This window comes from Indicator indicator, chromosome 34 (assembly GCF_027791375.1).
Source record: "Indicator indicator isolate 239-I01 chromosome 34, UM_Iind_1.1, whole genome shotgun sequence".
Lineage (NCBI taxonomy): Eukaryota > Metazoa > Chordata > Aves > Piciformes > Indicatoridae > Indicator > Indicator indicator.
Genome location: NC_072043.1, coordinates 898,127 through 921,105, shown reverse-complemented (window position 1 = coordinate 921,105; position 22,979 = coordinate 898,127). Strand labels below are relative to the sequence as shown.

The 22,979-nt window shown below is 58.5% G+C and overlaps 1 protein-coding gene across 4 annotated transcripts in view; it reads left to right on the top strand.

The window, feature by feature from the left end:
* The window catches only part of SIK3 (SIK family kinase 3), a 62,017-nt gene extending 39,114 nt beyond the window's left edge, over positions 1-22,903 (top strand). The window contains exons 5-25 of one of the 4 annotated variants that reach the window (XM_054395710.1): positions 63-187; positions 666-789; positions 1,437-1,555; positions 2,079-2,189; positions 2,887-3,030; positions 3,529-3,606; positions 3,703-3,812; positions 4,313-4,466; positions 4,663-4,818; positions 5,026-5,096; positions 8,135-8,278; positions 11,495-11,645; positions 11,954-12,079; positions 12,362-12,447; positions 13,126-13,229; positions 13,734-14,091; positions 14,701-15,584; positions 19,759-19,922; positions 20,540-20,672; positions 20,981-21,148; positions 21,818-22,903. In XM_054395710.1, coding sequence (XP_054251685.1) covers positions 63-187; positions 666-789; positions 1,437-1,555; positions 2,079-2,189; positions 2,887-3,030; positions 3,529-3,606; positions 3,703-3,812; positions 4,313-4,466; positions 4,663-4,818; positions 5,026-5,096; positions 8,135-8,278; positions 11,495-11,645; positions 11,954-12,079; positions 12,362-12,447; positions 13,126-13,229; positions 13,734-14,091; positions 14,701-15,584; positions 19,759-19,922; positions 20,540-20,672; positions 20,981-21,138 — 3,500 coding nt within the window. In that variant the 3' untranslated portion in view covers positions 21,139-21,148; positions 21,818-22,903. Of the gene's footprint in view, positions 1-62; positions 188-665; positions 790-1,436; positions 1,556-2,078; positions 2,190-2,886; positions 3,031-3,525; positions 3,607-3,702; positions 3,813-4,312; positions 4,467-4,662; positions 4,819-5,025; positions 5,097-8,134; positions 8,279-11,494; positions 11,646-11,953; positions 12,080-12,361; positions 12,448-13,125; positions 13,230-13,733; positions 14,092-14,700; positions 15,585-19,758; positions 19,923-20,539; positions 20,673-20,980; positions 21,149-21,817 lie in introns of all 4 variants that reach the window. The other 3 variants (XM_054395708.1, XM_054395711.1, XM_054395707.1) reach the window with 3 other exon arrangements.
* Positions 22,904-22,979: the final 76 nt, after the last annotated feature.

Here is a 22,979-nt window from a genome sequence, read left to right as displayed (position 1 = left end):
ATGACTTCAGCACTGTTTGGAGTGAATCCTGTTCCTCTAATGGGTTCTCCTTCTTCTTCCAGATTTTGGCTTCAGTAACATCTTCACACCTGGCCAGCTGCTGAAAACCTGGTGTGGGAGCCCTCCCTACGCTGCCCCCGAGCTCTTCGAGGGGAAGGAGTACGACGGGCCCAAGGTTGACATCTGGGTAGGTGATCAGCCTCTTTCTCTCTTCCTCTGGTCCACTTCTTGCTCTCTTTGCTTTGGCTTTGCTCCCTGAATCCTCAGTCCTGGAGCAAAGCCCCTGATAGGCTGGATGAGGCCTTGAGCAGCCTGGGCTACTGGAAGGTGTCCCTGCCTGTGGCAGGGGGGTGGAACTGGATGAGATCTTCAAGGTCCTTTTCCAACCCAAACCATTCTATGACTCCAGTGAGGCTTGAAGTTGGAAGGAGCCATTAAGCTGGCCTGGAACTGAGATGCTAAGGAGGCTCCTTCTGATGGGATTTGCTTTTTCTATGCTGTTGTCTTTGAAGGAGGTTTGCTGGGGCTGTACTGCCACGGCCGGGCTGGGGCTCTCCCGATGGGAGCCAGGCTGGGGATGTATGGTGATGGCCGGGCTGGGGCTCTCCTGGTGGCCAGACAGGGGCTCTGCTGCTGGCAGCTGACCCTGTGCCCTCTGCCCACAGAGCCTGGGGGTGGTGCTGTACGTGCTGGTGTGTGGAGCTCTGCCCTTTGACGGGAGCACACTGCAGAACCTGCGTGCCAGGGTGCTCAGCGGCAAGTTCCGCATCCCCTTCTTCATGTCCACAGGTAAGGGCTCAGGGACCACCCATGCTAGGCTACAGCAGCTGGTGGGGGGTGGTGTGCCAAGGGGCTGAGCTGCTGGGCAGGGGTTTGTGACATCCATTGAGATCCCAGCTTAGGATTTAGAAGTGCACTGATGGAAAAGCTCAGCTCTGCAAACCAGAGCAAAGCGTTGGCCACGATGTGGTCAGGGACTGGCACAGGCTTCCCAGGGAGGTGGTGGAGTCCCCATCCCTTCAGGGATGAAGAAACCTGTGGCCATGGCACCTGGGGACAGGGTTTGGTGGCCATGGTGGTGTTGGGTTGATGGTTGAACTGAAGAATCTTTGAGGGCTTGTCCAGCCCAAACAATTCCATGATTCTGTGCTGGTGGCAGCGCACAGGTGGCACCATGGGACACGCACCCACAGGGAGCCACTTGGGTGGGGAATGTCCAGAGGATGCTTTGCCCTCCAGACTCCGAGAGGCAGCCCTGGTGGGGAGTGACCAGGTGACAGTGTGCCACCCAGGGGCTCTGGCAGGCAGCACAAGGCAGGGGCTGGCCCAAGTGGCTTCCTTCCTTCCTAGCCCAGGGAAGTCAGAGGGCAAGCTGGGCAGCGCCAGGGTGCGAGGTGGCAGCACTGCAGGTCCACAGCCCCTCTCTTCCTGCACAGAATGTGAGCACCTGATCCGCCACATGCTGGTCCTGGACCCCAGCAAGAGGCTGTCCATGGAGCAGATCTGCAAACACAAGTGGATGAAGCTGGGCGAGGCTGACGCCGAGTTCGACAGGGTGAGAAGCAGGGGGGTGAGAGTGGGGGGCAAGAGGAAGGGGCCAGGCTCTGTCTGGTGGTGCCCAGTGAAAGGACAAGGGGCAGGGGGTACAAGCTGGAACCCAGGAAGTTCCACCTGAACATGAGGAGAAACTTCTTTGGTGTGAAGATGCTGGAGCATTGGAGCAGGCTGCCCAGGGAGGTTGTGGAGTCTCCTTCTCTGGAGACTTTCAAGCTCCACCTGGATGTGTTCTGGGTGCCTCTGCTCTGGCACGGGGGGACTGGATGATCTCTGGAGGTCCCTTCCAACCCCTAGCATTCTGTGATTCCAAGCACTGCCTCTCCACTCTCCATGTCCTGGTCTTGCTTTCCCCATCACTCCTCATCTGGAAGTGTTGTCTTTCCCCTTGGCATCGAGCACCCAAGGCACCGGATCCTGGCTGGCTGTGCCACGCTGCCAGCTCATGCCCACAGCTGCTGCTCCGTGACTCAGGGAGTGCCCCTGGGGACGTCAGCACTGAGCCTGTGTCTGTGCCCTTGCAGCTGATAGCTGAGTGCCAGCACCTGAAGACTGAGAGGCAGCTGGAGCCCCTCAACGAGGAGGTGCTGCTGGCCATGGCGGACATGGGGCTGGACAAGGAGCGCACAGTTCAGGTGAGGCTCTGCAGCTGCCACTCGTGGCCTGCCTCTTCCCACCTGGCATCAAATGGCCTCCATTGTTATGCTACCAAACCATGCTTTGAGGGAGGTTCTCCTGCCCCTCTACCCTGCCCTGGTGAGGCCTCACCTGCAGCACTCTGTCCGGTTGAAGAAGGAGAAAACTGCTGTAGAGAGTCTAGCACAGGGTCACTGAGGTGCTGAGGGGACTGGAACAGCTCTGATGTGAGGAGAGGCTGAGAGCTGAGGCTGGTTAGGCTGGAGAAGAGGAGGCTGAGGTGAGGTCTTGTGAATGCTTACAAATGCCAAGGAGTGGTGTCAGGAACGTGGGGTCAGACTCTTCTCAGTGATGCCCAGTGACAAGACAAGGGGTAATGGGCATCAGATTGAACATAGGAAGTTCCTTCTAAACATGAGGAGGAGCTTCTTCACCTTGAGGGTGGTAGAGCCATGGAGCAGGCTGCCCAGAGAGTTGTTGAAGTCTCTGTCTCTGGAGACTTTCAAGCCCTGTCTGGATGCATTCCTGTGTGACCTACTCTGGCAGGGGGGGGGTTTGGACTCGATCTCCAGAGATCCCTTCCAACCCCTACCCTTCCTGTTGTTTATCACTGCTGGCAGCTGAGTGACCTCAGCACAGCGTGGAGTACGTTTTGGTGCTTGGCAGGAGGTGACCACTGCTGCTCTTCCCTTGCAGTCGCTGCGGGCCGACGCCTACGACCACTACAGCGCCATCTACAGTCTGCTCTGCGACCGCCTGCGGCGCCACAAGAACCTGCGCATCGCCTCCTCGCCCAGCATCCCCCGCGCCATCGCATTCCCCGCCTCTGCTGGCATCCAGGTGTGCCCTGCCTCCCTGCTCCGGTGCTGCTCCTCCAGCCCTGGAAGGCCAGCAGCTGGCTCTGCATGTCCCCAGCCCATCAAGATGGTCAAAATGCTGCTCAGCTGAGCAGTCTGGGGGTGCTGAGATGAGGAGCGGTTTGTTCACGGGCTGTGGGTTCAGCAGGTGCCCTGCAGGCCAAGCCTTGTGTTGGCTTTTAGTGGCACAGGAGAGGGCAGCATGAGGGTGAGTGGGTGGCAGCTGGACTGCTGTGCAGTGCCTCCTCTTCACTCTGTGCTGCTGGCTGAGAAGTGAGGGTTTGCTCTGAGAGGGAAGCAGAAGAGCTGCTGACCCTGCCTGAGCAGGAGGGAGGTGAGGAAAGGAGGCAACTCCTTAAGCGTTAGGAGTGGCCCCAGGGTGACCTCCCTGTTCTCCCATGCTTTGGTCTGGGCACTGGTTTGTAGAGGGGTTGTGAGAGGTGGCAGCTTCACCTCTGACTGTGCTCTCTGTGCCCAGCAGACAGAGCAGACAGGCAATACCATGAGCATCAACGTGCCACAGGTCCAGCTCATCAACCCTGAAAACCAGATTGTGGAGGTGAGGTACAGCCCTCCATGGCCCTGGCCTGGCATCAGAGCCTCTCCCTTGACCCTTATGATGTATTTGAACATCTCTGCTGTTCTTCCTGCCCAGACTGATGGAACAATGAACCTGGACAGTGATGAAGGGGAAGAGCCTTCACCTGAAGCTCTGGTCCGCTACCTCTCCATGAGGAGGCACACAGTTGGAGTGGCTGACCCACGGTTGGTATCAGGCTCTGCCTGCCTGCAGGAGGGCTAAGGGCACCTCAGGAGTTCCTCCTAGAACACAGCTCTGGTGCTGCTGAGATGGCACAGCTTTGGTGCCGTGCTGCATGGGCAGTAGGTCTGCAAAGCTGAGGTTTGCTAAGTGCAGAAAGAGGCTGAAGAGGTCCCTTTAGCAAAAGTGTTCCTTCAGGTGGCCCAGTCCCAGGGCTGCCCTTGCTCAGGATTTCAGCTGAGGATGAGGTGCTTTCCTCCTTCCTCTCTGCAAGTCATGGGGGTGGCCACTCGTGTGCCACTCCTCAGCCAAGCTTCACTGCTGGCATGGCCCAGTTCTGGCAGATCTCAGCTTGGAGGTGAGAAAGGGCCAAATGAAAGCCCCAGAAGGTGGCTTGGCTGCTCTCTGTGGCCATGCCCAGAGCAGTGAGAGGGAATTTGGGTGCATTGGGCCCCTGGGGGGTTCTCTTCACACCATTGCTAATTCTGTCACTGTGATCACACAGGACTGAAGTCATGGAAGACCTGCAGAAGCTGCTGCCTGGCTTCGCCCGGGTCACTCCTCAGGCTCCCTTCCTGCAGGTGACCCCCAATGTGAACTTCATGCACAATGTGCTGCCTCGGCAGAACCTGCAGCCCACAGGGCAGCTGGAGTACAAGGTACTGCCCCAGCTGTGCTCTGGGCACTGCCACTCTCTGTGTCTGCTCCTGCTCACCAGCTCTGAGGGTGTTGGTGATGTTCCCCATCTCTTGCTGGGAGCTGCTGATGATGTTTCCCTGTCTCTGGGTTGGTGCCCTTGGAGCTGGGGTGCTGGAGGGTCTGGTGCAGGGTTGGTAACAGCTCTGTGCCCCCCAGGAGCAGTCCCTGCTGCAGCCCCCCACGCTGCAGCTGCTGAATGGCATGGGCCCCCTGGGCCGGAGGGCATCGGACGGCGGCGCCAACATCCAGCTGCATGCACAGCAGCTGCTGAAGCGGCCGCGGGGACCCTCCCCGCTCGTCACCATGACTCCAGTAAGTAGCAGGAGGGAAGAGGAGGACTGGAGGCCTGCTTAGAAACATCTTCTGCAGGCAGAGGTGACTCCTCCAGCTGTCAGCTTGCTCCTGAGGGCTCCCCTGCTCGGCTCCCCTGGGAGAGAGCTGCTGTGCTCAGGGGCCTGCTGCACAGAGGGGACCATGCACACTGCTCTCTGGAGCCTGTGCCTTCTCTTCTCTCTGCAGGCTGTCCCAGCTGTCACCCCTGTGGATGAGGAGAGCTCTGATGGGGAGCCAGATCAGGAAGCTGTGCAGAGGTAACTCCCAGTCTGTTCACATTTGCCCTTGCTGCCTCCAAGAGGCTCACCCTGTGGTGTTCCACAGCTGAATTAACACAGGAGCAGCCTCCCCACAGGCTGCAGCGTGGATCACAGCGAGGGCTCGATGGTTTGTGGGTGTTGGTTACTGTAGGCAATTACTCCTCTAACACTCCCAGGTGCTTCCCAAGCTGGAATCCCCATCAGATGTTAGCTAACTGAGCAGCAGGCTCTCCAGGAACTCTGCTGAATTCCTTTGCTTGGTGTGCACCAGCATGCAGCCCACACTAACCTCCCTGCTGAGCAGCAGAGGTGGGGAGCTCTGCTCTGTGGCCTTGGGTGTCCATGCAGCTTTGGTATCAAAACATGCAGTAAACATCCAACTCTGATGCCTTCAACAAAGTGAGCTCACTGGAGATTTGGGTACCTCTAGCTTCTGATTTTAGCAGTAGGCCTGAAATAGTCTGCTCCAGGGAGGAAAGGGTTGTCAGGTATTGGGCTGGAAAGTTCTCTTTGCTCCAAGCAGATGCTGGGAAGCAGGGAGGCTGTGCCTGTCCTTTCCCAGCCCAGCAGAGCCCTAACTGTGTCCTTGCTAACATTGCCTCAGTAGCTTCTTCATAGTTTCCTCTCTGCTAACCTGTGGTGGCTGTGGGTACAGAGTGCTCCTGCCTCTAACCTCCAACTCAAAAAGCTTTCTGGATCCCCAAAGTTTGTTGAGGCCACCAGCTCCAGGAAGGTGCTGTTTCCTCAAGGGTGCACTGGGGAGGAGGATTCACACTGGGGAGCAGGATTCATACTGGGGGTTGGCTGCAGGCAGAGAGGCAGTGGGGTGGGTGGAGGGGGTGCTGCAGAGCCTTTGGCAGCTCTTCTGCTCTCGGTGCTCCAGAGGGGGATTTGAGCAGTGGGTGTGTGCAGTGACAGACTGTGCAGAGTGTGCTGAGGCTCCTGCTGCCTGCCCCAGTTCAGGACACATCCCAGAGCTCGCTCCCAGCCCTGCCTTGGAGCTGACACTGAGCACTTTGTGTGTCCTCTGCATGGCCTTCTCAGACCTGGGCTCTGGGCTGAGTCTCTGCAGTGTCAGCTCAGCTGGAAGCGCTCTGGGAGCCCTGTGCAGCGTTTTGTCAGCTGCCAGCCAGGGCAATGAATGTTCAGACCCCCCAGAAAGGCAAATCTCCTTGGACCCCACAGGTCACCTTGCTGCTCTCCACACTGCTGCCCTTAGTCCTCTCCTGCCACATGTTCTTCTTCCACCAGATGGCCCAGAAAAGCCCCATCGTGTGTTCAGTCGCTCTCCACCCCCTTACATTGCAACACTCCAGCAGTCACCAGGGAAGGGTAAACAGCAGCAACACCAGGGACAGATGCAAATATTTAGCTTCTCAGGACACTGCTCTGAACACTCTGTGTGCAACCACCAGTTCTTGTCCTCCTTAATCTGACCTTGACAGCAGAGTGTAGGCTCTGCTCTGTTGCAGGGAGCAGTCGCAGCTCCTGGGAGCTTTGGGGAACTTCCCTGCAGCTGAAGCACTGCTGGAGCTGCTGATTGGATTGTTCCCTGGAGGGCTGGAATCAAATGATCTTAGCAAACTACAGCTTTCAATGCTCTTTGGGAAACCTTCTCCTGTCTGCATCAAACGATTCTTAACCAGCTAATGGCACAGACTTTGGCAAGTCCCCACCACACTGAGTGCTCTTCATCTTCCTCTGAGCTTGCTGCCTTCTGCTTGAGCTGCTGCAGTAGTTAGCAAAGAGAGCCTGGGGCTGGAGGAGGCAACGACTCTGTGGCTTGCTGCTCTTCTGTGCTTCACCAGTGCTGGGGAGGCTTAGCAGGGGAAAAGAGCCAAAGTGAGGAGGCCCTGTTGGTGGCCCCCATGTCCTTGGCCAGGTGATCTTTGTCACTGTTACCACAGCTGCCTGGCTGCTGCTGGTTTACAGGCCTAGGAGGAGCTGAGTTCATCAGTGGGCGTTCATCCTGCCCGGCCTTGAGCGGGTGAGCACCAGCACCCCACAGGGGCCAGGGCAGCCTGGGTGAGCCCTCCCTTCCTTCCTTATCTCTTCTGGGCCCGGGCTCCCAGCTGGCCTCAGCAGGATCTGGCAACTCAGGGCAGGCTCTCAGAGCTGTGTCCCCGTGTCGCATCCTTCCCGAGCAGAGGCTCCCAGTTTTGGCCTCCACACTCCCCTGGTCCTTAGAGGGTTTGCCAGAGAGCTGCAGACCCTTACTTAGTCCCAGCGCAGAGGGTGCTAAACTGGTGTAAGAGGCAAGCTCTGCCTTAGCACTGGTGGCTCTGGCTGCAGGGAAGGGGACACTTGCTGCTGGCTTTCCCTGACTGGTTTGTGCCCTGGCTGGGTGGCTTCAGGCTCCCCGGGGAGCACAGCAGGGACTAGGTGGCGCACTTGACCCGGGCTGGCCACCAGCCCTGCTCCTGCTCCTTGGCCTCTGCTCACCCAACTGAGGCTCTGCTGGGGTGGCCTCCCTGCACCCTTCACTGCTCTGACAAGTTGGCCACTGCTGATGGCTCAGCCTGGGGTATCCCAGGGCTGGTCTGAAGCTCGGAGGCCACCCTGGAAGGCTGCAGCTGAGCAGCAGCTCAGCTCTGTGCCCATTGCCTGGCCAGCTCTCATAGGGTGATCTGTCACCCCTCTTGGCCCCATGCATGCAGAGGACTTCCCCGTGGCTCAGTGGGGCCTTGGGAGGGGAAGGCAGACCTACTGCAGTGGAGTGAGCCCACCTGGAGGGCAGGAAGTCACCCAGGTGTTCCCGAAGGGGAACAGCGGAGTTCCCCTGGAGAGGAAGGGGCTTTCCTGCTGGGAAGAGCAAACAGCTGCTCTTTCCTTCTGAGGCTGGCAGCAGCACAAAGCAGCTGGAGCTGCCCTTGTCTCCTAGGCACTGGAGCCCCAGTGAGGAGCTGGGCCTGGGCAGCCTGTCCAAACACTGCAGCAAGCATTCTTCCGTCCCGTGTCCTCTGGATGCTCTAACGCTCCCTGCTTGTGGAGTGCTCCCATCGGTCTCTTATCAAATGTGCTCCTGCTTGTTGCAGATACTTGGCAAATAGGTCAAAAAGGCACACTCTGGCAATGACCAACCCTACAGCTGAAATCCCTCCAGACTTGCAGAGGCAGCTAGGACAGCAGTCCTTCCGACCCCGGGCTTGGGCTCCACACCTGGTCCCCGATCAGCACCGGTGAGTAACGGCACCGGCCGCTCGGGCAGCTCCGCGCCAGGACACTGCTCAGATGCCACCTGGAGTGCAGCACTGAGGACACCCCCTTGGCAGGGAGGGTGAGGAGGAGGAAGGAGGACAAAGAGCAGGCCCACAGAGCAGAGAGTTTCTGACTACTGGGACACGATAGCTCTGCACTGGCCTGGGCTCTGCACCTACAAATCCAGGGGCAGGAAGCAGCCAGCTCTGCTCCAGGCCTTTTGCTGAGGATGGAGGTGATTTGCCATCACAGAATCACAGAATTCCAGCATGGTGGGGTGTGGAAGGGACCTCTGAGGATCACAGGTTGTTAGGATTTGGAAGAGACCTCTGATGATCATCTTGTCCAACCCCCTTGCTGAAGCAGGGTCACCCACAGCAGGTTGCCCAGGATTGTGTCCGGGTGGGTTTGGAATCTCTCCAGAGAAGGAGACTCCACAACCTTGCTGGGCATCTTGGTCCAGGCCTCTGTCACCCTTTGTGGTCCAGCACAAACCATCTCCCTGCTCACAAGGCTTGGGAGCAAACTGCTCACTTCAGAAGAAGGCTTCTCTCTGTTGTGCTGGTAGGGGTCAGGCTAGCAGCAGGCAGCAGGTTTTCTACAGAACATTTTGGGAAGTAGATGCAGGCAGAAAACTGCAGCACCAAGAGTCAATTATAGCAGAGCTTCTAGTCCTGCACCAGAGTTGTGTGTTCTGACTGCAGAGTCTCCTTGCAGAGCTCCTCAAGAGTCATTCTGATCTGAACCTCTGCTGGCAACCATGTGGGGAAGGGAAGCTGGGCTGGGCAGAGAGTCCCGGTGTCTGGGGTGAAGGGAAGCAGTGCAGGTGGGATCTAAACACCCTGGCAGTGTGTGCCTGGGGCTGTGCTGATGGAGAGAGCTGTTGGTTTGACAGGGGCCCTGGGCACAACAGCAAACCAGAGATGCTGATGCCATGGAGGGAGCTGAAAACCTGTGCTTGGAGTGCAAAGCAGCAGAGCTCAGAGCTGCTGCCTGCTGGTGTCACTGCTGGCAAAGCAGGCACCTCCCAGCCTGGACTGCTGCTGCTGTTGCCCCTCTCAGCCAGCTCACACTGGCAGGCTTGACAAAGTGCTTTTTGTTGGAGCCAGCTACCTGCTGAGCTGAGCACTGATGTAATCAGCAGAGACAGGTGAACTCTGAGCAGACCGAGACAGCGCTGGTGCCACGCTGGAACTCCGGAGAAACCGAGATAAGCTCCTCTGGCCCCTGCAGTTACTCCTCAGAGGTGCCTGGGGGATGGGAGGAGCAGGAGGGGAAAGATTTCTAGGGTCACAGAAAAGCTTGAGAGGAGGAGGAGGAGGAGTGCAGCTTGCCAAACAAGCAGTGTGTGCTGTGTCCTGCTGTCAGGACTGCTTCCAGCCCTCCAGGTAAGCTCTGGGTCACTCAGGCAGTGCAGGAGCTGCTGTGTTCCCAGTTGGCTGAAGCACAGGTACCCTGTGAACACCCTGGTGTCACCTCTGCCTCTTGGCTCTGGAATCCAGAGGCCACACTGCTGTGTCATGCACAGGGTGGTATCTGCTTGTTGCACCCTCAGTGGCACAATGAGGCAGTGAGCCTGCCTCAGGTTTTGTAGTGAAATCAGGGGAACTGCATCTGACCATGGCCTAAATACAGTGCTCCACACTGTGTCCAAGGCACACATGGCACAGAAACCCTTGGCAGGGTTGTGTCATCACATCAATAGAGCTCAGCTGCTGGCTGGCAGCTGGGTTTTGTTGCAGCACTTAGCAGATTCTAACCCATTTCCATGTGTAGCACCTGGGTCTGGTCACCATGAGGCAGTGTCTGCAGCAGGACTGGAGTACAACAGCTGTGTGATGCCTTTCTGCCATGGCCACCTGGGTTTGGGGACCTCAGCACAGTTTTGTCTGTAGCTTCTGCTTTCCATCCCATCCCCAGGAAAGGAAATGGGTGGGAGGCATCAGGAGGCAGGGGCACAGCTCTGTCCTTGGAAGGAAGCTGTTTGCAAGCTATCAAAACTGCAGGAGGTGCTGCCAAGGCAGGCAGGGTAACAAGAGCTGAACCCAGCCTGCTGGAAGCACTCCAGCATCAGCCACCTTCTGATAAGAGAGAGCTGCTCCAGGAGAAACTGCTTCACTTGTTGAGGCAGGCTGCAATGCAGGGCTGTGCTCAGAGCAGCCATGGCAATAACCTGCTCCAGGACCACCCCAGTGTACAGCCAGCTGCGTTCCTGCTGGGTTCCTGTTGGGCTCAGTGCCTGCAGGTCAGGGGTGTTGTGAAGAGCAGGTCCCCATGACCTCCTCACAGACAAAGGCTGCTCTTGGAACCTGCACTGTGAGCATTGTTTGGGGGTTGTAGAAAAACCCAAGCCATAGAAACCATTGGGGCAGGCAGAGAAGGCTGGGGCTGGGTGCTGTAAGGCACACGGTGACAAAGGACAGTACCAGCTGCACCTCGCAGTGGGCAGCAGCTGGGGGCTTCACTTCAGGAGTGGGGAGCTACAGCTTTGGGAGGAAACAGCTCCTGAAAAAGATCTGGCTCCCTCTGATGGTGGAGAAACCTCCTTGTGAAGGGAAAGTGCTTGTGGTGCCCTGGGCACAGTTGCCTCGATACTGACTGTGTCTGCTTTCCAAATGTGCCCCTCCTGACCGCCCAGTGCCAGGCATCCAGGCAACTGGGAGCCCCTGCTGTGAACTGGCAGCTTGATTAATGCAGAGCCACCCTCCTGCTTGATCTCTAAGCACAGCTGCCAGCCTCCTTCCTCCGGGGGGCTGCAGAGCAGGGCAGGCTCCTTCCTCCATGTTTGTCCCCATCTTCCCCAGGCACTGGATGTAGTCAGGAGCCCTGGGGACCTGGAAGGCCCAGGAAGGGGGCACTGAATGGTGATTTTGAGAGCTGCAGGATACTGAGTGGTTTCTGTAAGCCTTTTCCAGCTGAGGGATAGGTGGATCTGTAGGGATGGACAAGGAGTTGCTGCCCAGCTGGAATCTGGTGTGTGGCTGAGTTGCCTCCCACACTGAACCCCATTGATGTTCCCAGGCACCGAGGGTAATCCTCTGCACTGCACAGTGCTGCTGGCACTTGGTTTCTTGAGCTAAACCATGGTTTATTCTGGGCAAGTGGGCAGCAGGACTTTGCTTGGCTGGTGGGAATTGGGTGTCTGCAGCAGTTTGGTTTGCAGCTGGCCTCACTGATGCCCTTCCTCCTCTGTTCAGTTCTATTTACAAGGACTCCAACACTCTGCACCTCCCCACCGAGCGCTTCTCCCCTGTTCGCCGCTTCTCCGACGGCGCTGCCAGCATCCAGGCTTTCAAAGCCCATCTGGAGAAGATGGGCAACAACAGCAGCATTAAACAGCTGCAGCAGGTGAGAGGGGAGCGAGAGCCCTCCAAAAGAACTTCTGCAGGGGCTTCTTACTGTCTCAGCCTTGCTGCTTCAGGAAGCAGAAAGTGAAGTCTTTGCCACTAACGGTCGAGGACATGCAGTGGAGGCTTTCCAGCTGAGGAGTTCTCACACCCTTTTCTCTGTGGCAACCCTTCTGAGCGTCCTCTGGGCATACACATTGTTCTCCTGCAGTCTGGGAACCCTGGGAGGGGGTTCCACCCCCTTTTTCTGGGGAGCAAAACGCTCAAGAGTGGCTGCACAGAAGGGTCACTAACAGGGATCCCTTGCAGGAGTGCGAGCAGCTGCAGAAGATGTACGGTGGGCACATGGATGAGAGGACACTGGAGAAGACACAGCAGCAGCACATGCTGTACCAGCAGGAGCAGCACCATCAGATCCTTCATCAGCAGATCCAGGTAGGGACCCCCATCTGGACTTGCTGAAGCCTTAGCTGTGTGTTCTGCAGATCCAGCTACAGAGCAGGGAGCAGGGAGGGTGGGTTCCTTGGCTCGCTGTACAGAGAAGCAAGCCTGAAGGACCTCGAGAGATGTTTGCACAGCTGCTGTGAGAGCTACAGTCAGGGATTGAGTATTTGCTGAGTCTGGAGATGTCCTGCTTCACCAGGCAGTGTTTTGTAAATGTGCTGGTTGAGGCACTGATTGCAAACACTTCTTGTTTTCTTCTTGTGCCTGCCTCAGGACTGCATCCGGCCCCCCCAGCCATCTCCACCCTTGCAAGCTCCATGTGAAAACCAGCCAGCTCTGCTCACTCACCAGCTTCAGAGGTAAAGAGAGGGCTTTAGGAGAGCTCTGGGGAATGGGTTTTACTCTTGCTCAAGTCCAGGGATGAGCTAACACACTGAGAGCCCTGGGCCAGGTCGGAAGTGTGTGTGGTGAGAACGGCAGAGGCAGTTCCCAGGGGGCTGTGCCTGATCTCTTCAGCTGGATTCTATCTGAAAGACTTCTGGAAGCAGAGGAGCTTGGTTCAGCGGCACAGCTCTGCTTTGGGTTGGCACTTCTGCCTTTTGACTGCCCTCAGAACGTGGTACCTTCTCCAGCTGGCTTCTGTGATGCTTCCTGCTCAGAACTGCTGCTGGACACCTTGCACCTTCTCAGGCTGTAGGTTAGGTGTCTGCACTCTGCTGCTGCACCCTGCCCTGCAGATGAGGCAGGCTGAGTTATGAGGAAGGGCAAAAGAAGGTTTCTGCCTGGCCACAGTGAGTCAGGAGGTGAATCCCAGTGGTCCCCAGATTTCAGGTGTAGTCACCACATCACAGTCATTCCCTGTGTGACTCAGGTGGCTCTTGGATGGGAAGCCAGGCTGTGAAGAGCTTGGGATCCCAAGCCAGGGCTTTATGGTGTCCCTTTCAAACACGAGAAAGGCAACATGTGGAGCCATGTGGTGTCACAAAGGCCTTCTGAGGAGGAGCAGACTGATGCCAGCTGCTTGTTCCCCTGCCCAGGTTACGGATTCAGCCCTCCAGCCCACCCCCGAACCACCCCAACAACCACCTCTTCAGACAGCCCAACAGCAGCCCACCCCCCGTCAGCAGCAGCGTGCTCCACGGTAAGCACCAGCAGTGTGCCAGCCCTGGGCACTGCTCTGGGCAGGCACAGCCCCGGGGTGCCACCAAGCCCTGGGGCCAGCAGAGCACGCAGGGGCTGGGGCTTCATTTCCCCCCAGCAGCCTCATCCTCATGTGTTTTGCTGAGGATGTAGAAGCCTTTCCATCTGGCAGGGAGGGCTGGGGTTATCCAGGGCTCAGAGAGGCTGCCAGCTGGAATGTGCTGCTGGCTTTCTGGTCATGAGATCCCTGCGGATCACTGCCGGGGCGGGGAGGCAGGGCCGGTGTCGATCGCTGTCAGCTCCACTTTGTTTCTCCCCCAGAGCAAGGGGCTGCAGCTGTGACCTTTGCCTTCTGCCACAGAGCACACAGCCCTCAGAGCAGTGCTCCTCACAACCCACAGACACCCACCAGGGTGCCCAGCGTGGCCCAGGAGTGGTCCAGAATGGCAGCTCCTGAGCCTTGCCGAAGGCTGGCATGGGTGCTGAGAGTCTTTGTTCCTTGCAGGTGCCAGCTCCCAGTCCCAGTTCCAGGGGTTGCCATCCCACAACACAATCTTCCCGCAGTCTGGTAACTGTTCCCCTCCCCCAGCCATGGGGCTGAGTGTCCTGGGCCTGCAGCAGCAGTCACAGCCTCAGCAGGTCACTATACAAGTGCAGGAGCCTGGCGACATGGTCAGCAACAACCTCCTGCCAGGGACCTCGGTGGCTGGGCAGGGCATGTCCTCCCACGCACGGGGCATTCCCCTCAGTCCCAGTGCCAACCAGCTCCAGATGCAGCACCGTGCCAACCTGATGGCCTCCCTCTCCTACGGCCACAGGCAGCTGTCCAAGCAGCTCAGCGCTGACAGTGCTGAGTCACACAGGTAAGGCCACCAGACAGCCCTGCCTGGGTGCAGGAGGAGGAGGAGGAGGAAGCAGGGGACAGATGTCTTGGGCTGAGATGTGGCTCTCTGGGTCTGTACCTCACTGGTTGGGGGGATGAAGCTGTCCTCTTGCTTGCTGGAGAAGGGAAAACTCCAGGGGGACCTTAGACCTGCCTTCCAATAGCTGAAAGGATCCTACAGGAAGGCTGCAGAGGGACTTTTCATGAGGATGTCTGGAGGAAGGCCAAGGGGGAATGGTTTGAAGCTGAGGGAGAGCAGGGTTAGACTGGAACTGAGGAAGAAGTTCTTCAGTGTGAGGGTGGTGAGACTCTGGTACAGGCTGCCCAGGGAGGCAGGGTGCCCAGGCTGGATGCCCTCTACCTGGAGGTGTTCAAGGCCAGGCTGGATGAGGCCTTGAGCAGCCTGGGCTGATGGGAGGCATGGGAGGTTGGAGCAGATGATCTCTTGGGTCCCTTCCAATCTAAGCCATTCTGTGGTACTGTGGTTCCTGAGCCAGCTCAGGGCTCTGTGTGGCTGGGGAGCAGCTCTGGCTGGTGAAGCCACCCCGGCAGGCACGCACGGTGACTGCTCCTTCTGTGTCCTCTGCAGCCTGAGCGTCAGCAGGTACCCCCCTGCCAACTACGACCAGGTGCACTTACACCCCCACCTCTTCCCGGAGCAGCCTCGCGTCTCCCCCAGCAGCTACAGCCCGGCAGGAGGCTTCCCCCCGGCTCAGCAAGCTCTGAAAGTCCCCCAGCTGGAGCAGTACCCCAGCTTCCCCCCCGGCCCGCAGCAGCAGCACTACACCACCTCGGCACTACAGCAGGCACTGTTGTCCCCCACGCCCCCCGACTACAGCCGGCACCAGCAGGTGCCCCACATCCTGCAGGGACTGCTGTCGCCCCGGCACTCGCTGAGCGGCCACTCGGACATGCGGCTGCCGCAGGCAGAGTTTGCACAGCTCATCAAGCGGCGCCAGCAGCAGCAGCAGCAGCAGCAGCAGGAGCTGCAGGAGCTGTTCAGGCACATGAGCCAAGGGGACGCAGGCAGCATGGGCGCCGGTGTGGCGCAGAGCCTCTCGGAGTGCCAGTCACTGTCTTTGCCTTACCAGAGCGCTGACAGCTACCATCCCCAGGGCAGCCCCCAGCACCTGCTCAAAATCAGGGCACAGGAATGTATCCAGCAGGTGCCCCCCGGCCCGGCGCCGGCGCCACACGGATACGGCCACGGCCACGGCCCCCAGACGGCCCTGTTCCATTCGGAGAGCATGGAGGAGGACTGCGCGGGCGAGGGGGCCCGGGACAGCTTTGCAGACAGTAAGAGTTCAAACACATTGACCAAAGGTTGCCTCGAGACCCCTCTGCTGGTAAACGCAGCGGGGCACGGGGACCCCGACCCTTTGCTGGGCACTGGGAACCAGGAGCTGGGGACCCACCAGTACCGACACCAGCCTCCCGCCGCCGCCTTCAGCAGGAGTAAGGTGCCCAGCAGAGGTAAGGCTTCTTGAGCTGCTCCTCCTGCAGAGCCCAGGCAGTGCTCACCTCCCACTGGAGGACACCATCTGTGCCTGGCACAGCCAGGCTGCCGTGCCAGAGCTTGCACAGCACAGAATTCCCTGGATTCTTCAGGCTTCTGTGGCCTGGGGGGAATTGCAGGCAGAGTCTAATAAACTGTGTGTGAAGGGGACCCAACCAGCTGCTCGTTTGGGAACATGACCTACTTCTGCAGGCAGGTGAAGACAGCTCCCAGCCTCCTGCCTTCTTTTCAGGGGTGCTGCCTGCTGCTGGTGTGTTTAGTTCTGGTGCTGTTCCCCATCCTGTGTAAAGAACAAGCTGCTCTCCCCCCAGCTGTGTGTTCCTCCTCCTAGGAACAGCTCCCTGTGCCCAGGCATTGCCAAAGGTCTCACAGATGTGTTTGGTAAGAGCAGTGGTAAACATCTTGTAGCTAAGGCCCTCTTGCAGCAGCTCCTCTGGTGCTTTGGGAAGCAGCAGCAAGACTCCAGCCCTGCTTGAACTAGAAGGGGTTGGCTCTGGAGGAGGGGAGCTGAAACTTGCTGTTAGCATCTGAAGACCTTTCCTGCTGGTTGGAAGCTGCTGCACCTCTGCTCCTCAGTGGCTGTGCTGGCAGTGGGGTGAGCTGCAAGAAAAATTCCTGCCTGGGCTGGAACTGCAGGCCCTCAGTCAGCAAAACTGCCTCAGAGCCCCTGCCCAGGAGGGCTCTGAAGAGGCCTCCGGGCTGCACTGGGCAGATCAATATTCACAGCAGCACCGAGCTGTGCCCTTGGCACAGAGGGGCAGCGTCTGGGCACGGCAGGCAGGGCTTTGTGTGGGGACACAGCATGGGTTTGTTGGGAAAGTACTGGGGTGGAAGAGGCTGGCTCACAGGGCAGAGGGGCTCGCCAGCCCCTGGCCTCCCCAGGCTGCGGGTGGGGGGTGGGGACGAGGCACAGCAGCTTCAGTTTGGGGCTACCAAGGTGTTTGCTCTTGGACCTCGTTCCCCTGCCCTGCTTGGAGCAGGGAGGAAGGGCACCAGGTTAGGCAGAGCTTGGAGAGCAGAGGTGGGTTTGGTACCCAGTTTGCATCGTGCCAGCACGGCCCCGTTAGGGGAACGACAGAGGTGGAGAAGGCAGCAGGCAGCTTCTGCCCCTGTCCTGAGGGTGCTGGAAGCAGTTACACAAGGGAGAGGACTTTAGACTGTAAGGCTTTGTAAATGAGTCAAGGCAAGTAAATGTTTACAAACAGTGTTGTGTAAGCCCCTCTGACAGGGCTGCCTGGAGGCCTCCTGTAGTAACTCATGTGCTGGGATGCAGCCTCCTGCTCTGCTTCCCTCCTGCCTCCAGTAACCCACTTGGAATGCAGCCTGTGCTGCTTCGGTCCTGGGCAGAGCCAGCATTCAGCCGCCTGGGTACCCTCACCTGCACTGCAGTGCTCCACAACTCCACCTGCACACCAGCAGCACACTGCTGCTTCTCTTCCCTAGAGCAGCTCCAGCTGGCAAGCAAAGTGTGAGCAGGGAGGGGGCTGAGCAGGGAGCCCAATCGTGGCTCCTGTCCCTGAGTGCTGGTGCTGGGACCCAACCTTCCTCAGCCACCCCCTTGCCTGTGCCATGATTTGCTGATGTGAGGAGGCCACAGCTACTCTTGGGGCAGGAGCATCTTCTCTGCTGCCCAGCTCCCCAGGCCTGCTTTCCCCAGGGCAGGGCAAGGCTGTGCAGTGGCTCAGGAGCACTTGAGTCTCCAGAGGGAGTATGGTGACCCAAAAAGCTGTGGCTTGTCTGAGGAACATCTGCTGAGGACCCTGAGAGTGCTGCCCAGGTCTGTGTTTGGGATGTGACTGCCTTTGAGCAGCTCCTCTCCAACCCAGCAATCCCAGGGCTGGGAATGCTGCCCGTGGGAAACCTGGGCACGGAAGGAGCTGAGCTGGCAACACTTGCCCTGCCCGTTGCCAGTGTCACATGCCACAGTGTCACATGCCACAGTGACACAAAGACAGCTGGCACAGGAGCTCTGGTCCCTATGGATGTGGGATGAAAGGCTGCCCTGCTGGGGCTGTTCAGCCTGGAGAAGAGAAGGCTCCAGGGAGACCTTAGAGCAGTCTTCCAGTACCTGAAGGTGGCTCCAGGAGAGCTGGGGAGGGACTTTTGACAAGGGCTGGGAGTGATAGGATGAGGGACAATGGCTTGAAGCTAGAAGAGGAGAGATTGAGACTGGAGATGAGGAAGAAATTCTTGACAGTGAGGGTGGGAAGAGCCTGGAAGAGGTTGCCCAGGGAGGCTGTGGATGCCTCCTGCCTGGAAGTGTTCAGGGCCAGGTTGGATGAGGCCTTGAGCAACCTGTGCTGGTGGGAGGTGATCTTGAAGGTCCCTTGCAACCCAAACCATTCCATGACTTCAGCCTAGCCCTCAGACCGAGCTGCCTCCTCGGGGGCACTGCACTGGCACCGGTTCTTCTGTGCCAGGGCTGCTCCAGGCCAAGGGGGACTCGTCCCTGGGAGCCTCAGCCCCGGAGGCAGCAGCAGGGCTGTTTGTGGAGCTGGAGCAGCAGCCAGGAACATGCTGCCCGCCCGCAGCCCCCTCCCCGCAGCTGCAGCAGAGTCCGAGTCGTGCGTGGGTAGCACAGCCCCGGCCCCGGCAGCAGCCAGCAGCTGCTCCCCCGTGGTTGCCTTTCCGGGAAGGGGCCGGTAACCGCGGGTAACCCCGCCGCGGGCAGGGAACCGGCAGCCTGCCTGCACCTCCTGCCGCCCCGCCACCAGGATCCTGTGGGAATGATGCGCCTGAGGGAGGCAGGGCACTGGCAGCGGGGTGTCAGCCATGCTCCTGTGCCCGGTGGTGGTGTGCAGGGCTTGGGTGGCACACAGTGCCCGGGACAGGGGAACTTTGCAGATGTGTCCCCCTGGGGAATGTCTGATGCACAGATTCACAGAAAGGATTGGGTGGGAAGGGAAGTTTAAAGACCATCCAGTGCCAACCCCCTGCCATGGGCAGGGACACCTCCTACCAGCCCAGGCTGCTCAAGGCCTCATCCAGCCTGGCCTTGGACACCTCCAGGGAGGAGTCATCCACAGCCTCCCTGGGCAGCCTGTGCCAGTGTCTCCCCACCCTCACTGGCAAGAATTTCTTCCTTATCTCCAGTCTCAATCTGCCCTCCTCAAGCTTCAATCCATTGTCCCTTGTCCTATCACTCCCAGCCCTTATCAAAAGTCCCTCCCCAGCTCTCCTGGAGCCCCTTCAGGTACTGGAAGGTCTCCCTGGAGCCTTCTCCTCTCCAGGCTCTCCCAACTCTCCCAGCCTGCCCCACTAGGGAAGGTGCTCCAGCCCTCTCACCATCTTCCTCCTATCTGAGAGCTGTGTTCCCAGCCAGGAGGAGTGGTGTCCTCCCAGCACAGATTGCTTCCTGCTGGCCAGAGCCCTCTGAAAGCCATCAGCTGTCCAGCACAGGGCATCCACCTGTGTCCCTGAGGGCAGCTCCCTGGTGCTGGTGGCCACCTTAACCTCTTTGTGCTCCACAGGAGTGCTCGCTGCGAGGGAGCTGTTTACAGCTTCTGCAGGCCCATGGCTCTCTCCAAAACATGGTGTACTTGGTGACAGGAGGTTGGGCTTGATGGAATGTAGCCTTTACCCTCACTCATTAGAGCTTGCGCTGCAGATGGACTTTGCCAGCAGGGCTCTTGTGTACTCCTGCAGCCAGATTGCAGGAGGGCAGGCAGAAGTCATCTGATAACAGTGAACATCCTGCCCAGCACTTCCTTGTGTTGTGCTTGGGATTGCCAAGGGGCCCTGCTAGAACATCCCATGGTGGAGGCTGGGGAGGCTCTTGTGTAATGGTGTGGGCAGGGCAGGGAGGAGGCCAGCTGGGGCTCCAGGGGGAGGTGGCAGTGCTGGGGGGCAGCCAGAAAGGGTCTGGTTGCTTGGCTGTGGTGCCCCTGCTCCTCCAGTTTCAGGCTGCTTTTATAGCCCTAAATCAAGACAGCTGGAAGGAGAAACCTGCTCAAGCGCCATCCTAGGGGGCCCTGGTGCTGCATCCCTTGGGCGAAAGCAGCTGGGGGATCCCTTTCCACCCCCCAGCAGTGTCCCTGCCACCACATCTCAAACCACCCCTTACTGGTGCTGTGTGTCACCCAGGGCTGCAGGTTCCTCCTGCTGACCTCTCACTTCCCTGCCTTTTTCTAGAGTCCATCGTTGGGAATTGTCTGGACAAGAGCTCCCCTGGCCAGGCCATGCAGGTGCCTGACCACAACGGGCTGGGGTACCCGGCACGGCCCCCCTCCAGCGAGCACCCCCGGCCCCGCAGCCTGCAGAGGCACCACACCATCCAGAACAGCGATGATGCCTACGTAGGTGTGGGGAGGCCCCTGCCCAGGGCACTTAGGGCAGTGTGGAGCTGCCCTGGGTTATGTGGGAGGTGAGGGAGGGAAGCCCTGGGGTTGCTTCAGTAGGTCCCATTTGCTTAACGCTTAGCAGAGACCAAGGTGAAAGTGCTCCTCCTTCACTTGTGGCTGTCTGCTCTCACCCTGGCATCTCTTCTCTATCCCCCAGGGTCCCTCTGATGAAACTGGTTGGGCAGACCCAGGCCTGGCTCTGGCCATGAAGGGCTTTGCAGGCACAGTGAAGCTTTAGTTCTGCAATGCTGCTGGCAGGACTGGCCGTGCAGCCCAGACCCTGAGCAAGAACAGAGGGCAGCTGCCCTGCTCCCCTCATGTTCTGGGCTACTGGGAACTGCCCTGCCCAGGCCTTGATGCAGTCCAGCTCCCTGCCCCAGTTAGCTCCATGTGGGTCAGGAGGAGACTTGGACTCTCCAGTCCTTTGTCGTGTTGAGTGCTGTTGGCTTCACCCAGGCTGTAGCCCACAGACAGCTGGCACTCAGCAACCCTTCCTGAAGGGCTTGTGGCTGGGGAGAGGGAAGGGGGGCTGTAAGGTGACCCCTGTGACCAGGGTGCTGCTGTCCCTGCAGGTGCAGTTGGACAACTTGCCTGGGATGAGTTTGATGGCAGGGAAGGCTCTGAGCTCCGCACGCATGGCCGACGCCGTCCTCAGCCAGTCGTCACTGATGGCCAGCCAGCAGCTGCGGGACAGGGACAGCCAGGGTAAGGGACAGCCAGGGCAAGGCCCTGCCTGGCCTGCTGAGCCTCCCTATGGGGCTGGGAACCAGCTTGTGGTCAGCAAAGCCACCTCTGCCCCGAAGGAGCAGCACCTGCAGGGGCTGCGGAGGGCAGCGTGCTGGTGAAGGGGAGCTCCTTGGGTGCTGGTGGGAGCAGTGAGTGGATGCAGAGGCACAGAGCAGTCCTGCCTGCAGTGCTGTCACCCCTGAAGCTGTGTCAGCCTGATCCCCGTGCTGCAGCTGTCTGCTTCGTGCTCCTCCTGCTAACTGTGCTGCTGTTCTTTGACCTCACAGAGTGCGGGGAGAGTTTGGAAGGTCAAGAGCATCCCAACCTAGGTGATGGCAGCCAGCATCTAAACACCTCCTGCTACCCCTCCACGTGCATCACAGACGTCCTGCTGAGCTACAAGCACCCAGAGGTGCCCTTTGGGATGGAGCAGGCAGGGGTGTAACCAGGAGGGAGTGAGTATTGCAGCCTCCTCCTCTTCCCAGCTGCACACCTCGGGTTCCCTTGGTGCCAGGCCCAAAGGCCTGACCTCTGTGTGCATCTCCTTCCTTGTCCCCTTGCTGCAAGGGGAGAGGCCTCTGCTTCAGCAGGACTTATAGAATGGGTTGGGTTGGAAGGGACCTTAAATATCATCCAGTTCCAACCCGCTGCTATGGGCAGGGACACCTCCCACCAGCCCAGGTTGCTCATCCAACCTGGTCTTGAACACCTCCAGGGAGGGACCATCCACAGCCTTCCTGGGCAACCTGTTCCAGTGTCTCCCCACCCTCACTGGCAAGAATTTCTTCCTCATCTCCAGTCCTAATCTCCCCTCCTCAAGCTTCAATCCTTTCCCTCTCATCCTGTCACTCCCAGCCCTTGTCAGAAGTCCCTCCCCAGCTCTCCTGGAACCCCTTCAGATATTGAAATGCAGCTCTAAGGTCTCCCTGGAGCGTTCCCTTCTCCAGGCTGCACAGCTCCAACTCTCCCAGCCTGTTCCCATAGGAGAGGTTCTCCAGCCTTCTGATCATCCCTCCCGGGGTGTGTTGTTGGGTCTGGGCTGGGAAGGCAGTGGAGGGCTGTGGGAGCAGGCTGGCCAGCCCTCCCCAGGTCCCCTCCTAACATCTCTGCCTCCTCTCTTGCAGGTTTTCCGTACAGCTCTGACTCGAGAAGGTCCATTTGAAACCAACAGTATCTAGCAGCACCGCGCCAAATCGCCGTCGTATTTCTGACTAACTGGAATACCATGGCCCCCTCCTCCTCAGGCCCCTGCCCTGGCTCCTTCCTTTGGTCTCTCCACGTCTCACCACCTCTGCCTCTAGCTCCAGCTGCAACCCAACTAACCAGAGAGCCCTGCAGCAGGCACAGAGCCCCGTGCCTGGCGCTGGGCTGGGCAGCGTGGAGCTGCCCTGCCGGGGAAGGGGGCAGGGGTGCCCCGGAGCCTGGCACAGGCAGTGCTGTCCTTCCAGCCTTCACCCTTTGCACTGGGGAAGGGCCCAGCGTGGCCCTGGCAGCGCTGGCAGGGGCGAGGAGGGTGCCAGCCCCCTGTGGGTGGCACCCACCCCTGGTGCAATATGCTTCTGTCTCATCCCTGTCTGCTGTTGTTCCTCTTCTCTTCTGTTGGTCAGTGTGCTGAAAGGATCCCTGATCCCCACCTCTGATCCCCATCCCTGCTCCCCACCAGTCTCCCCCCACTTCTCAAACCCACAAACGATCTTGGGGGAGGGGAATTTTCTTTTCCTGGCTTCACATAGGGAAAGTGGAATTTTTCCTTTGTTTTCTTGGCTTCTCCCTCCTCCTCCTCCTCCTCCTCCTCTTCCTGCTCACGTAGGAGTCGTTTTTTTGGTAAATGTTTTATTATTATTGTTGTTAATAAAAGGCAAAAGGAATTTCTGTTGGAGAGAAATTTTTAAGTAGATTCTGTTCTATATGAATTGTGACTTGCACCTTTTGTTCAAAGTATTTTATTTCTTCCAATGCCATTGTACTTGTGACTGGTTCTCTCTCTCTCTCGTGCCAGTGGCCACAGTGCTGTTCTCCTTCAGCCTGCATAGATCCCTCCTCCTCCTTCTCTTCCTCCTCCTCCTCCCCACCCTTTCCTCGAGGGATAGAGCACGGAGTCCCCCCCAAGCTGGGGCTCAGGAGCACTCGGGGTCATCATTTGCCTTTGGGACTTCACAAGCTGCAGCTCCAGTTCTTCTTAGTGACACTTTTCTGGAATATTTTATAAAACAATAAAAAAAATATATAAAAAAAAAAAAGAAAAGGAAAAACTGTCCCAGGCCTGGGGACCTCGGAAGGAAAAAC